Here is a 15,159-nt window from a genome sequence, read left to right on the forward strand (position 1 = left end):
TAGCGAGAGAGAGAGAATAGCATAGGAAGGAGGAGAAATACGGGGAAAATGGTCGTGGTACCGATAGTCAGGCTCTAATTCAAGGGTTCACGGAAAAAATCTTAATCATGGCGCCTCGCTGCAGATACGATGAGATCTCGAGGGCATTCTAGCGGTTACAGAAATACTCCGAGAGGGAGAGAAAGAGATAGAGGGAGATAGAGAAAGAGAGAGAGAGAGAGAGAAAGAATGCCGTGCAGTGCCGGTCTACGAAGAGGGCGGAGATTTAAACACTCGATATGAAATAGAGCCTATGGGGAGGGCCCACAGAATGCAGATCTCTCCCATAACTCATGCAGGCTACCTTGCCATAATAATTGCCGTGCACGCTCGCGGATGCATAAGCTATGACGCCGCGGCTCGCGGATATCCGCGAGCGGAAAAATCGCGACGCACGGGCAGGTGTGTCCCAGTCGGTAGCTTTTTCATACAGAGATGAAAAGAAAGATGCATTAATTAAACGTGAGTTAGCTGAAGTTTCGAGAAACAATCTTACTATTTCGTTATCTCGTTGCGTGCCGTTAGATCGTCGCGTCCACGCGCAAATTGCGGAAAGAAACGTCCCGTCTCGACGAAAGGTGTAACTGGAGCTTTATTCGCCGAGCAGACTTTTCCGGAAACATTATCCGTCCGCGTTGTGGGAGATATCGTCGCGTATAACGAAGAGTAATTCCCTGGTGGGCCCCGGTACGCGTAATGAAGTTAAGTTATCGTGATACTAACCGGCCGGTGATGGTTGGCTTCGTGTCAATCCTGTCGAAATGGTGGGTGTTGATCGTTAGGTACAGTTAGATCGGGTGGGTATGGTTTCAAGAGTCGAACGGATGGGATAAATAATAACAAGAATAATGGGACGACACTTTATTGGACGGACAATCATGCGACTCTCTTTGCACGGCAAACAGAGTACGGATAAATAATAATTAATAATCGCAGAGATAATCGGAACCTGAAAAAAGTTAAAGTTCAGGAGATTCTCATTTTCACAATGGAGAGGAGCATGATGGATCGAGGGGCGCGTCGGGGGGGGGAGGTAGGTAGTCTTTTGAAATCCGTCTGTGTAACGGTGGTACGTGATCCATCGATCCGCGGAGTGATCTATCGAGCGATCGGGATGCACGATCTAATCTGTTGGCTGTGTTTCTCGTGGACCGCGGACAAAACGTTCCCATCCACGAAACGATCGACAATGTACGGCACGGGACACGGGACACGGGGCGAGGGAAAACGCTCGCTTTCTAAATCATTGTCTGGAATTATTCCACGCAACGAGGCCCGGTGAAAGAGATTTGCATTGTTAATCGAAAATCGAAACAATCAGAAACTGCCTGGCTGGTGTGCCACGGGGGAAAGACGTGTGGGGATATATCGATTATATTCGGTGCCCAGCAAAACGTTGCAAACACTGCGGCTACGTAAGGTAGATAGGCCTGGCAATCATCTTCCATCCTCGGACCGGTCGTCATTACCTATTCACTGCCATAGATCATCGACCTCATTCCTCCCGGCTTCGAGAAATCAAATTTAATTTGCAAGCCCCGGTACCCCTGATTGACCATTACTTTCTACCTCGCCGAAGATTGTTGTTCTTCGGGAACGGCAATCAATTGTAGGAAAGCCGGGGCTCCCTCTGCAGTTCAACGGCGATTTGAGATAAACCTTTCCTGTGATTGATTGGAAACCGATGGGAATAATGCGCCTGTATGAAAGGGAATCAGATACGGAATGCTGCTATCTGCTCCATTAGGTGTCGCAAGCGATCGATCTTCCAATTCTCTAACGTGTCTCTGCAGCTCTTCAACCTTCTCTCCACGAGGATCGCTCGGATCTTATACACAGATATGTTGTAGTTCCACGTGTTGGCCTTCTTGGCAAACCTGAGCTCGATCTTGTCCGAATAACAATGCGCAATTAACAGTCAATTTAGAAACTGGAAAGATCTTCGATATGACACACAATATTCATTTCAATGTTCATTCACTGTGCGGATCGTTCTATTTCTCCTACACCTTCTCATTTGCACTTTCTTCGTAATAAACGAAATTAAAACCATCAATGGCCAATCGATGCCAATTACGCGAAGGATAAAGATTGAAGATAGCAAGAGGTCAAATAGCAACATGATTTCCGGATGTATTTCATCGTCGTCTCTGGTTACTCTGAAAAATGGGTCCGATAAGGAAACCGTTTGGCTGAATAACAACATTAATGACGTTCTTCCTCGACAACCGATGCCGATGGTCATTTTCCTCCTGGCATCATGAATTTTCGATTCAAACCGTATGCAAATGCTTCCTGGCCGGGTTCGCAGTGATCCAACGACCGCGGTCTATATGGAGCAGAAAATAATTGTCGCAATGGACGCGCCTAAGTGAACATTCACGATCGGTCGCGGTTTGTTCTAGTTTTTCATCGATCGTTACGGAGCATTGGCTGGCAGCAACGGCGTTGACACCAACGTCAACCTCTCGAAAGGGTCGATTAAGCAATTATCCCTGCCGCGATTGCCGCAACGCGGCCGATTATCTGCTTCCTGGTTATACGTATTCGCCAGCGATTATCCGCAATTTCCGTTCGAAATTAATTAATACCCGGCCGTACCGTCGCGTCGCGGCCGTGTACACGTAATGACGTCTTTGCATTCGTTTGGCTCGATCGGCTGGATAAGATCGGTGTCCAGCGACCGTGCAGAGGGGTGTGAAGAATTAAACCAGCAATGCACAAGGGCGGGGCACTTCGCGGGGCTTTGACACGTCGATCATGCTTGTTATCGATACACGCTGCTCGAAAAATCGGCATCATTCGTATATTGAACACCTCCTCCACGTACCGATCTAGAAAAACTGGATCGAGAAAAGAATTTTCTTCGCTGACTAACGCGAACTCGTTATGCTAAAAATATATCAGTACGATCAAACTTTTCAATTGCTTAAATATGCAGGGCGCATTTCAAGGAAGTACAATCTTTCTCGCTGTACAATTATAATTCAATTGATGTGTGGCTATCATTTTTTACGGAATGTACCGTGTACGAACGAACTATGGACGAACACGTACTCTCCGTAAATGGTCAATATTTTTGCCGATATTATATTGCTCCGTGGATCATATTTCACGTCCTTTTACGTTGATGGAAATATAACTTTCGTCCTGCTACATGTTTCATTGATCCCACAAGACTGTAATGGAAGTGAAACCTGTCTACAATCGCCATTATACAATAAGAGATTTATATTTACTTCCTCCACACCGCTTAAACAATTATTTCTTTACCAGTGCTTACGTAAGCGAGCGCGAAGCTATTTATTTGATAAAAATCGACGTAAAAGTAAAAGTTTGATATTATTTATGAGCGAATGGTAATTATTTTTCTCGGTGCACAGGTTCGATCAATTTCTACACTAAATGAATGGGGACGAAACACTCCACCTTTGTTTTCCTCCAATAAAATAGCATTTGGCATCTTTGCTGATTCAAACCCGAATCGGAAGCGTTATTTGGTTCGAACCCGGACTATAACGTTTCATGCCCCTCAAGCTATATTCATTTAGTGTAGAAATTGATCGAACCTGTGCGCCGAGAAAAATAATTACCATTCTTTCAAAATAGTGCGATCGCGAAAAATACCTCCTTTATATTATTTATGAGCGTTCAAAGAATGTTCAAAGAAAGTTTTACAATGAATATTATATTGATACGATGGAAGTAAACGGGTGAAAAGAGGTGCGAAAGCTCGTCGGTTCGTAGAAAATTGTTCAGCCGATCGTTTTATCCCAGTCGGGATCGGTAGCGAGTAGCGAGGCCTTCAAAGAATGCCCGTGGCCCTTGTACCGTACATACAGTATCGTTGAAAACGCTGCTGCTCGGCCTGTCTCTCTCGCTCGCTGAAATTCTTTCGTTCCTGGGTTCCCCACCCGCTTCTTATCCCGAGACACGATTTTTCTGCGGGAACGTAATAAATTTCCTCGGCGCAACGGTTGCTCAAATCGCTTCCCCATCGGTATTGTCCGATAATAAAACTTTCTCGAGCGTAACGGCTCGCTAATATAACGAGCATCCTTATTTGCTTGTTTCTACGGCGTTCGACGCCTTCGACGAGGTGTTTATGTGTTTATTTATCGTCTATTTATTGCTCATACTCTCTCCCCCACATTTTTCCCAGCGGGCTACCGTGCTGCGGCTCGGATCGACCCGGATTCTATTTTGTCATGCTAAATGAAAATAATTCTTGATAGATTTTTCACATTGGATACAGCACAACTAAACTGTACAATTTAAAGCAGCGGACATGTTAAAAAGATTTCAGAACATCAGTGTGTATTAGTGTCAGTTTAAACCGAGAATTAAAAGATGAACAAATATTTTATTTCGCTCCTGTGTCTCGCAAACAACACAAACATGTTTTATTTTTGCACAAAGATCCGCATAATATAATCGTAACAATATTCTTAAATTTTTTCACCGTTTTATATTTCGCCCAGCCAATTTCCCAATCTTATGATTACATATTATCAATGGTAATTGATTTTTTAAATTATGCTCAAACATTTTAGCTGTTTCTCTAATTGTAAGATGGTAACATATTCTTTTTTGTTCATTGCAGTACGTGTTAATAAATTGATAGTTAGGTTTAATCGGAATACATTTTCGCGAACAGGTTTTTTGCAACTCCCTAAGGGCTCTGTAGTCGCGTAGTTATTCTATTGGCGAAAGTTATACGTCATTGTCAGTCAGCGCCGTAATGACAGAGCGGCGCGACGCCCGGCGTCACCGCGTCAAATCGGAATTGTCGTTACTAACTGGTCCGGGACTTTCGCGCATTAGCCGCGTTTTCTATTCGCGGGAAACTCTGCGGCCACATCGTCTACCACCGCGATATTCCTTTCAAAAATATTTTACGCGACTACATAAATATATATAGATAAACAACTGGACCTCAAAACAGAATCTGTGTTTTCCAATACGACGAAATTTCTAATCTCTTATATGTATCGGAAAACATTGAATCCCAGATCGAATCTTCTCTTATTAGCGTGAATTGATTTTGAAGAATAACTCCTTCGAAGGTCATTCGAAGGTCAACAGACATATTATACATCCATTAAAGAAAAAAACGACGATGACCTTGAAATATCGGAATATATGAGCTAGAGAAAAAAAACTTCTCCGTAGTCAGAATATGTGTAATAGCCCCATTGAAGCAAACATTTTCTGCCTGAATCGTTTTCTTGTATGTACATGTTGGTAAAAACAAACGGAGATATTTTCGGTGTAAAAATAGGTTCGGCTGAGGCTCGAAGAATCGAGGAAAACGAAGAAAAATCGTCGGCTATTTCAAGTTTGAAGCAATCAAAGTAGCTTTCGCCCGGATCGGGAATTTCAATTTCCATGGTTGTTGTCGCGGGTCCGTGGTCGTTTCGCGTGTATCCCGGCGACCGAAGACAGCGGACAAATGGCGGGCGTAAATCACTGTGGGGGCAACGTCGAGAGCCTGCGAGAAGGAAGTGGCGGTCGGTCTCTCGGTGCCGCGCCGCGCCGCGCCGGAAAGTAGCGATCCCGAAACTAAAAAGGCGAGAAGAACCATCGTGAAAGAATGATTTCAAGAATTAACAGGGATTTTAAGCGACGCAGGCCGTTTCACCGTCGCGTCGACATTAATATTAGCCTGGGTTTGCTCTTAGATCGATCTCGCGGGATCCGCGGTATTCAGTTTCAGTTATCGTCGGTTGGATCGGCTGCCGGACCAAGGACGCTAGGCTAGATCCAACGATTACTCGTCCACCGGCCGGCGAGATCTCTCCCGATCCTCGAAGAGGACTGACGGATCGATTTCATTATCCTTGCCGAGCGAGCTCGTACGTCTTCCCTCTTGCGGGCTCCTTTCGCTAGCCCTGTAGACCGTCCGCGGCGATAGCGATTCAGGAATGCTCTCTCGGCTATCGTTCATCAAGGCGTCAGTATAATCTCATTCTACTCTGTTACAGATTTCCTGTACCGGCACAGTGTTACCATCGATAACGTTAATACCGAGGTCGAGATACTGGACACTTCCAGGTGCGAGGTAAGTTCTTCCCTGATTCTTCGGACGTTCTCCTCGTTCGCTGTAGCGCACGGTTAAATTTACATCGGTTCCGAAGCCAGTTGTCTTCAATATTCGCCAGCAGAAACACCCGAGACTGTTAGGAGAACAGCGCGGCACCCGTGTTAACCGTGCAGGTTTTATGGAAATTTAACCGTGCGCTACCGTGTTCGTTTGGTTTTCTGAATTTCGTGTCCGCGTGTCCCCTCGTGTTTCTTGTCTCGTTCGAGCGCCAGACTAATTTCACTCGGCCGAAACGAGATTATGGTAATGGGAAACGGTCAGGCAGATCTCCTAACGCCAGACTCTGCTCTTATTGACTTTCTTTCCTGCGAAAGCGACTCGCGGGGTGGCGAGTTCGCTTGAGCGCGACCGACCAAAACGGAATCTCGTCTTCTTGGCGACTGTCTCCGGATTCGGTGGACCGTGGCTCTTCTTTCACGACCAGGAATTAGCACGGATGTTTAACCTCCTGGCTGTGTGTGTGTGCGTGTGCGCGCGTGACGAGTGCAGTTGTCGCTCGAAACAGTAATGTTCTGTGTCGTCACGAAGATACTCGGTACTCTTGCCTATATAGCAGCGTTACTGCTTCTTTTCACTGTGATGTTACATGCTTTTTTTTATTATATATCACTAATGTATAAACATATAAAATTAAGGGCAGTATTAAGCTTTTCTCCAGTAGATTCGTCAATTTTAACGCTGGAACTATCGAATTTGATTGAAATGATCCATTAAAATTTCGTTTTCTTTTAATAGAATTCAAGTTCGGAACGAAAGTGCAGCATTTATGAAAGTACTGTGTACACCGCGTCCATATACAGCCCGGATGCTGTAAGATTTTTCCAAGATCTTTTTCTCCCGCGAGGACGCCAAGTGTGAAAACTAAAATGTTAGGTGTATCAATGAATTATCCCGCGGTGTCGAAGAGATTGAAGGCTTTCATTCGGTCGTGACAGCGCTCGAAACGAGGAGAGAACTTCGCCGCGGTGCAGCAACGCGTTGCTCGTTGATTATCGCGGGGTTTTTCCGCGGGAAGCTCGCCACCTAATGATCCCGGATTATTGATGGATACATGACACAGATTGCCGTTAAAATCTCACTCGGACACGGCCGGCACGGCGCCGCTCGGTGAAAATGTACATTTACGGCCGTACGTTTATTTGACAGACTGATTTGCCCGCGTGAGTTATACCTAGTCGCGAGCGTTCCGTACCGGCTGTAAATTATCCACGCTTGCAACGGGATCGTCGGCTTCGATTTCTGTTTCTGTTTCACGCTGCCACGCCAGGCACCTCGCAAATCCTCTCTTCCACTTTCCACGCGAATTTCGCCGGTGCGTGCGCCGCCATAGCGCGACGGACTCGCGATCAATGAGACATGGTTTTCGAGGCGGGTTTTCCACAGATTTTCGAATTTGTTCCCGAAAAAATTATTGAACCTTTTGCAATTAGCATTTTGCACACACATTCGCCAGTATTTCGGATACATGTGTGGCTTTTTCAAGTGAAAATAATCAAAGTTACCCGAGTTACATATTTTCTGAATAGAGCATGTTTTGAAAAACTGTTCTCCTGCTGAAATTTTGAAAGATTTAGACAGTGATTTGATAAAATATGGGATGCAGAAACAACAGATTTTTGCGAAATGCTCAGTATTTTACAATATCGTCCCACTGTTCAGCATGTTCCTGGGGAACGCGAGAGACCCATCAAAGGGGTCTAAATATATCTTCTTCTGCAACGGGCCCCGAGGCAGTCGATGGGGGCCCTTAAGGGCCACGTCTGTCACACGTCAGCCGTACAGGGAAAATAACAAGCGTGCGTACCCCCCTCTTCTCTGCCCACCTGGTCCTCGGCCTGGTGATTTTTTGGTTATTGATCCCTCCCATGGGAGAGACTGTTTTCGTGGAACTTTCGTTTTCGTCTTTCAGCTCTGGAATGCTATTCGACCCGCTCGTAAATAACTTCCGCCGTGTATCGCAAACATTCGGCGCGGAATAATGAGAATCCTTACGCTCCGCGATTCCTGCCAGATGGAACGTGAAGAATCGGATCCGTGTTGTGCAGATTGTAGAAACGAAAGTTTGTCGTGACTCGAATTTTATTAAAACTCTTTACACAAATGATTCGCATTTAACCACTCGATAAGAGTGAAATGAACACGAACTCAATTACTTCGGGTAAACCACTTTGTATCGTTGTGAATCTTCGTATTGATTTCTACTTAATAATTCCATCGGAATCTTAAAAATACAGCTTGAACGTGGCTGTAGGATCTTCGGACCAATTACTGTATTGACGTGTCGGAGAAGAGGCTGGTTGCCCTCGCGGCGCACTTTCGAGCGGCAAACAGACCAGAAAGCCGGAAAGGGTCCTCGACCCTGGCAATTGTTCCGAGTCAATCATCGCGTGCGGCAATAAAACAAGAGAGAGAGGTTCGAACGCGTCGCGGAAAAAGAAGGATGCGTCTGGTGCGCGCATCGAAGTCTCCGATCGACGCGACGGCGAGACGCAGCGCCGCGGATGGACATCTTTAGCGATCAGTGTCAGGGACAACGCGACCAACAAAATCCGCATTCTAGCCGGTTCCCTTATGTACTCTCTGCCCGGCATAATTCTTGCCGTTAGAAACGTATCGAGGCTCCCGGAGGGCGTGCGTCGAACGCGCGTCTCTTGCTCTTTCTTTCTCTCTTTCTTCCTCGTTCGTCGCCTTTCTGTCTCTTTGGCTCTCTTTCTGCGTTTCTTCTCAAGTGTTTCCTTTTGCATTTTTTCCTCGCGCGTAGAAGCGCGCTCGCCGCTGTGTACCGCCTTTTATATTTATCTGCCTCGGACGGCTGTAAACACGACTATTTCAGTTTATGGGCTCGGGGACGCGAACACCGGGAGACGCTCCTTTTTTCTTCTTCGTCGTATTCTTCGTCTCCTTCTCCTTCTTCTTCTTCTTCTTCTTCTTCTCCTCGAGGCAGGCGTTAGACCGATGTTCATTGTGAAAGTCACGATGAATCATTTGCTCGCCGGGTATTCGACGACGAGACGCGTTTCGCAATCGGCTGCCGATCGTTCGGCTGATTTTCGAGAGGAACAACTATCGAATTCATCAGGAACGTCCTCCTCTTCTCTTTAGATCCGTCGATATATCTGTACTTGTATGGAAAAACACCGCATGTGACAATTTCAGAAAATTCGAGTTTATGCATTAATCGAGCTGTATAGCATAGGATTTACGCGCGTATTTACCAGAAAAAAAGTCGTGAAAACAAATTCGAAGGGCTCACTAAAATAATGGAATTTAACCGATGGCCTACGTTCAGAATTAGTGATCGAAACTTTAAATGGCAATATCTCGACAGTGAAAATATGTGACATATGCGGCATTCCAGGAAGAATTACAACCACAGAGACACATGAACGGCTGTAAATTTGTGTTGCTGTCTCTCATCCCAATGTCAAAATAATGTGGTCGCCAATGACCTCGCTGTTCATGCGACCACGTTAAAATAAACTATAAATAAATAAAACACGTCGAAATAAGCAGCAGCTGCCAAATTGGTTCACCGCCTTCCGAATTTTTTTCATACTCTGCTGATAACACAAAACGTATGCTTAAAAATCTGGCGATGATTCAAACTTGGAATATTTACAAACAAACCTTGCAGCGATATTTACGCTTGTTCCTTCGTGTTGCAAAATGTATGCACGTCGGCGATGATATTTGTTTGCAAAACAATTTTCTACCCAGCGAATAATCGTCATCGGAACCTGTGAGGATAACTTTAACATACAGTTCAAACATTCAACTGTCCAATTTAAATGTACATTACCAGTTGAATTTCATGTCTACGCGATGTCGATTCTCATGAATTTCAAACAACATTTGACCGATTTTATTAGCTAAATTATAATGGCGACTCATATGCAGCTGGGTGTGTACTTTAACTTAACATACAGATAGAGCTCCTGGACAAACCATTTCCTTGATGTATCGTAAACACATTTTTTGTTGGATGTTGGATGTTCACTGTGAAACAGTAACACGTGACGATTCACAAAACTAGGGATCCGCTGCAGGCGGATATAATCAATACAATCAGAAAATGCAAACCCTGACAATTATAAAATCAGAAAAATCCAAATACAAATACATGTAACTATAAATGCATGTTAGAAAACGGCGGTGGAACAATCGTCCCGACGACCTTCTAATACCGGGTGATTTACACACAGTTTTTGAGCAATTCGACCAGCAACCGTTGGCAATAATTTACGACGGGTAGAACAATGGCCGCCGGGACGGTAATAGAAAAAGACCACGGCGGAATCTCAATGAGGATTCCGCTCTACCTGCGACAGGTGAACACAGCGATCCGTGAACGCGGCCTCAGCCACGATCCTCGTTGTCTCTCTCTCTCTCGTTCTCTATAATCTTTTCTCTCTCTCTTTTCCTGTCTGTGTATCCATGTGCCGGCGGTCGCGCGTGCAGTCACAGTCGCCTAGATACGAATTTAAAGGCGATCGTTATTCAATTCAAATACGCGCGGCTAACGGGCCGTGTCGTAGGATTTCCGCTTCGACGTTCGCGTGCGGTTCGTAACCGTATTTTAGAAGAATCGGGTTAAGGAAGGTCAGGTCGGGACGATCGGCCTGAAACTGGCCGATTCCGAGGAGATTTGGGTTAAGTAAGGTCAGGCTGGTTCAAATGAGCGACGCCGCCGCCGCCGCCGCCGCGCCGCTGACGTTGTCGACTCCGTTCCCGAGACGCGTCCTCCATAATCCCAGTGTTCCTTTTTCGGGGCTTGCACACTTTCGGGTGTCGACGACCTTTAACGCTGCCGAGAACAGACCCGTGGAATGTCTTTGACGCTTTCTTGCGCCACGATTGATCGGCTTTCGCTGTGTGTTGTGGACCCCACCGTCGAATTCTCTTCTCTTCTCGCACTTGTTCACTCTCGTTCATTAGCCACCTCTTTTTTATCCGCATCATCTTCCGAGTTGCAACTACATTAAAGTCGCGCTCGAAGTTGTTGCAACATCAACACACGTTTCTTCTATTCCAGAATCTCTTCCCATGCCACACGATTTATATCCTTTCCCGGCAGATCTTTACGTATGTACTTATGAAGAAATTGGCTGGGCGGAAATGTAAAACTGTAATGTTGTTTTTTAATATAATTATGTTAGAGAGAGTGCAGCATAAATTCCTCAGGTTTTGTGCATATAAGACAAACAACCCAATGTCATTCTTTGATCATAATTACTCAATAATATTAAACACAGCCAACCTTGAAACATTATCCGATCGTAGAACAGTTTCCGACCAGAGCTTTATCTTCAATTTAATTAATAACAATATAGATTGTCCCGCACTCCTTAGGCAAATCAATTTCTACGTACCTGAACGTGTTTTGAGAACTAGAGCAGGATTTCAAACAATGAAATCCAAATCCTCATATGGAATAAGAAATCCATTAAATCGCATTATTGCTTGCTCTAACATATTTTATAACGATATCGATTTTTTTAATGGCACGTTACAGGCATTCAAAACAAAATTGCGCAATACTATATGTTAATCGTACCTGTATTTGTTTAGTTTCGCACGGTCCATTTTTATGTAAATTTTAGTTAAGACAGGTTAAGATTTTATGTCAAGATTTTTGTCATATCTTCTTTTTGTTATATCAGTTATACTGTCAAAACTGTACACATTTGTATAAAAGGACCTCGGGCGGATATAATAATAATAATAATAATCATTAAGGAGTGAAATCAATGTTTATTTTATTCCCGCTTTCCACGATAAATGCAGAACATTTTTATTTTCCTCATAAAGTCTATCGATTTATTTAGACCTGAATTTTTACCGATCTCTTACGTACACGGAAAGCGTAGAATAAACTTTGTTCCAGCGAGTCACAGTTTTCGAGAGAATCGAGCTTGATGTTTCAGCGAACGTACGTGGTATTACGGTACGAATCGCCGCTGACGTGTCTGTGTCATGACTACCGTTTCTACTTCGTGTAATTACTAACGCGCTGCTGCTCGATGAACTTTGAGACTCGATTTTCTTAGCAGAATAGGCCTCTCCTTCTTCGTACTTGTACATATAATATTACATTGTTTTATATTTTGATCAATAAAAAAGTCCCAAGTACATAAATTGATAAGCTATTGGTAAAAATCGGTGAGAAATGTTACTTACAAAACACACCGAATAATTTCATTTTCCTGGCAGATGGAAACTTTAATTTATTCGCCGAAGGACTGAACCAAGCCGTAAGGAAGACGTGTATTCCATTAAGCCAGAAATCTTTTTGTCCTTCCAGTAGCTGCTAAGGCAATTATCCTTGCGTTTTTTCAAACGTACCAAGAACTAATCAAATAACCATTACGTTCTTTATCCTTCGCAGGGAGAGTATGTATATGGTGAACATCCCCCGCGCAAATTACCAACTCCGCGTGTCCCTTTTTAGTCTGATTTTTCGTGAATCGGTTAAGTACCGAGATTCGTTCCAGCTGATTAAACGGAACGAGAGAGAGATAGAGAGAGAGAGAGAGAAAGGAAGAAGCAGTAAAGAGCAACGCAAAGAAGAAAGAGACAAGAGGAAGAAAAAGTAACAGCATCGGTCCGCGGCGACTAACACGCGCACCTGTATGCACGCGGGCCTACATACATTCTCTCGTCTCGAAAAGGAATCCAACCGTATTCCTTATACGCGGTCCTCGTACTCACGGTACACTGACTCGTCCCGTCTTATTCGGTAGCCCCGCAACAAGACACGATCGAGCCCAGGTTGTTTTTAGCAAACTGGTTTTTCTACCCGGGGCTTACAATTACTGGCTTCCTTTTTTGCGACGCCCCTCTCCACCCCTACCGAATGTTTGCACCTGTCGCTTAAAAGGCTGCGAACCGTGGACCGGGACGGTTATACCGGGCGTTTCGGATTAGTGGACAACGGAGATCAAGAGGATTTTTAACAAACTTGCCGGCTCGCTCTTTTCAGTCCACCGTGGCCCCATATTCCGCGGACCCATTCAACGGATTTCGATCATTCATTCATGAACGCCAATTTCGCTCGCTCGCTCGCGCTCCACGATAATTGAGCCGTTCGCTGCCCTAAGCGATTAATGTTCACTCTGAGGCGCCACTAAAAACTGCTGTATCATTACACAAAATATTGCTCACGTTATCAAATATGTCGGTATCTAATCACTGTATTGATTGTGGGAAGCAGGAATAATAATAAGATCCGCCAATACATAAGATTTAGGTATTGTACGAGGTAACGCGAGGTATTATACGAATTTCATATCCATAAAATTTCAAAAATCATAGGGAATGGAGATATTCTAGCTAGGAAGAAATGTTTCATTTTCGAGTGTTAAAACAGCTCCGAGTGCAAGGAGTTCAGCCTCTTCAGGCTTTCCTGCAGGTTATCGACAAACTATTCGAACGGTGCTTGACAGGTTCACCGACAGAATTTTATTAAAGATTTATAGGAGCTTTTAACGGTTTCGTATCTTATTCCAAACTGATTCTAAATACAAATTCAAACGAACGTCGGTCGTTAATAACAAATCGATCGTCTGCTCATAACGACGACCAGCGAGATGACACATAAACAAGAAAATAACAACTTTATAACGACTAAACAATACAAAGCTGACGCAAATATAACGCAATAATACAATTCAATACATAGCTGACGAAAATATAACACAATAATACAATTCAAACTTAGCTAACGCAAACATAAAACGCAATAACACAATTAAAAACTTATTTTCTACTGGGTATCGTTCCCCTTTTCGCTTCCCGACCTAATCCAAAATTTCATTTGATCGGGGCCAACAACTCCTGTAAATGGTGCACGTGACACTTGGTGTCCCTCTAAATTTAATTCTTTTACTAAAATAAAAAACTGGTCGGAAGACTTTATTTGTTTGTTTTTGTAGCAAAATTGCCCCAAAATCCACTGCTATTAGCGTCGCAATGGAGTTCTGTATCTAATTTTGGAAAGTAAATTGCCAAAATGGGATCGTTTGTTAAACGTTGCTTCAACGTCACAAACGCTTGGCTTTGTTCTGCCCCAAAACAAAATGTTGCATTTTTCCGTAGCAAATCATACAAGGGTCTCGGCGATATAAGTGAAAAATCTTTTATAAATCGCCGTAAATAACTTGCTAGGCCTACAAACCGCTGCACTTCTTTGATATTTCTCGGCGCTGGATAATCGACTACCGATTCGATATTTTCCTTTGCTGGCGCGATACCATTTTCGGATATGGAGTATCCCAAATAAGCTATTTGACGATAAAAGAATGTGTGAGCATTTATCTAGCCTAAATCGTAAATTAAACTTTCTCGCAAAATATCCAAATGTTCGTCAGCCGTTTCCGTGGCCACCAAAAGATCGTCCAAATATAAAGCAATAATTTATTCTGTCTAAGTAAATCACTAAAGATTTCGTTTAAAAATCTTTGAAAAATACGAGGTGCATTGGTTAGTCCAAATGGCATTTTGAGATACTCGTATTCACCTAAGGGTGTAATGAACGATGTATATTTTACCGAGTATTCGGCGACTTTAACGTGGTGGAATCCGTTTTTAAGGTCTAATTTCGTAAAATATTTTTCGTCTCTAAGTTGGTCTTAAACAATCATCTATTAACGGTACCGGGAAGTTGTCTCCGATTGTATGTTTGTTTTCTCCGTTCTTTTTCCTGACCAAAACGATTGAATATTTAATTCATTTAAAGTTCACGAAGAAGATCACTGATGCGGATTGTCGAAGCGCGGAAAAATGAATGGAGCAGCAAGAGTGCAATAGAAGCGTGGCAACGATGGAGCGCGAAACAATTTGCAACGGAGTATCTTCGCCGCGCGTCGATTTAGTTGCAACAATCCTCGGGGATAAAAGGTATTCACACGATGTGCGCAAACGTCGCGTCGGTTAACGCGATTCTATTTGTATCGAGTCGATCCGGTCCCATGCCGTGCGTTTCACAGATTCGTGGAACGCCATTTCAATGGCTGGAACAT

At 43.9% G+C, this 15,159-nt stretch overlaps 1 protein-coding gene across 3 annotated transcripts in view; it reads left to right on the top strand.

Moving 5' to 3' along the window:
• Window positions 1-15,159, top strand: part of LOC143219222 (ras-related and estrogen-regulated growth inhibitor) — a 92,239-nt gene that overhangs the window by 22,684 nt on the left and 54,396 nt on the right. For all 3 annotated transcript variants that reach the window (XM_076445175.1, XM_076445174.1, XM_076445176.1), the window contains exon 4: window positions 6,024-6,100. In XM_076445175.1, the coding sequence (XP_076301290.1) occupies window positions 6,024-6,100 (77 nt within the window). The remainder of the gene's footprint in view (window positions 1-6,023; window positions 6,101-15,159) is intronic.

This window comes from Lasioglossum baleicum, unplaced genomic scaffold, assembly GCF_051020765.1.
Source record: "Lasioglossum baleicum unplaced genomic scaffold, iyLasBale1 scaffold0021, whole genome shotgun sequence".
NCBI classification, from domain to species: Eukaryota; Metazoa; Arthropoda; class Insecta; order Hymenoptera; family Halictidae; genus Lasioglossum; species Lasioglossum baleicum.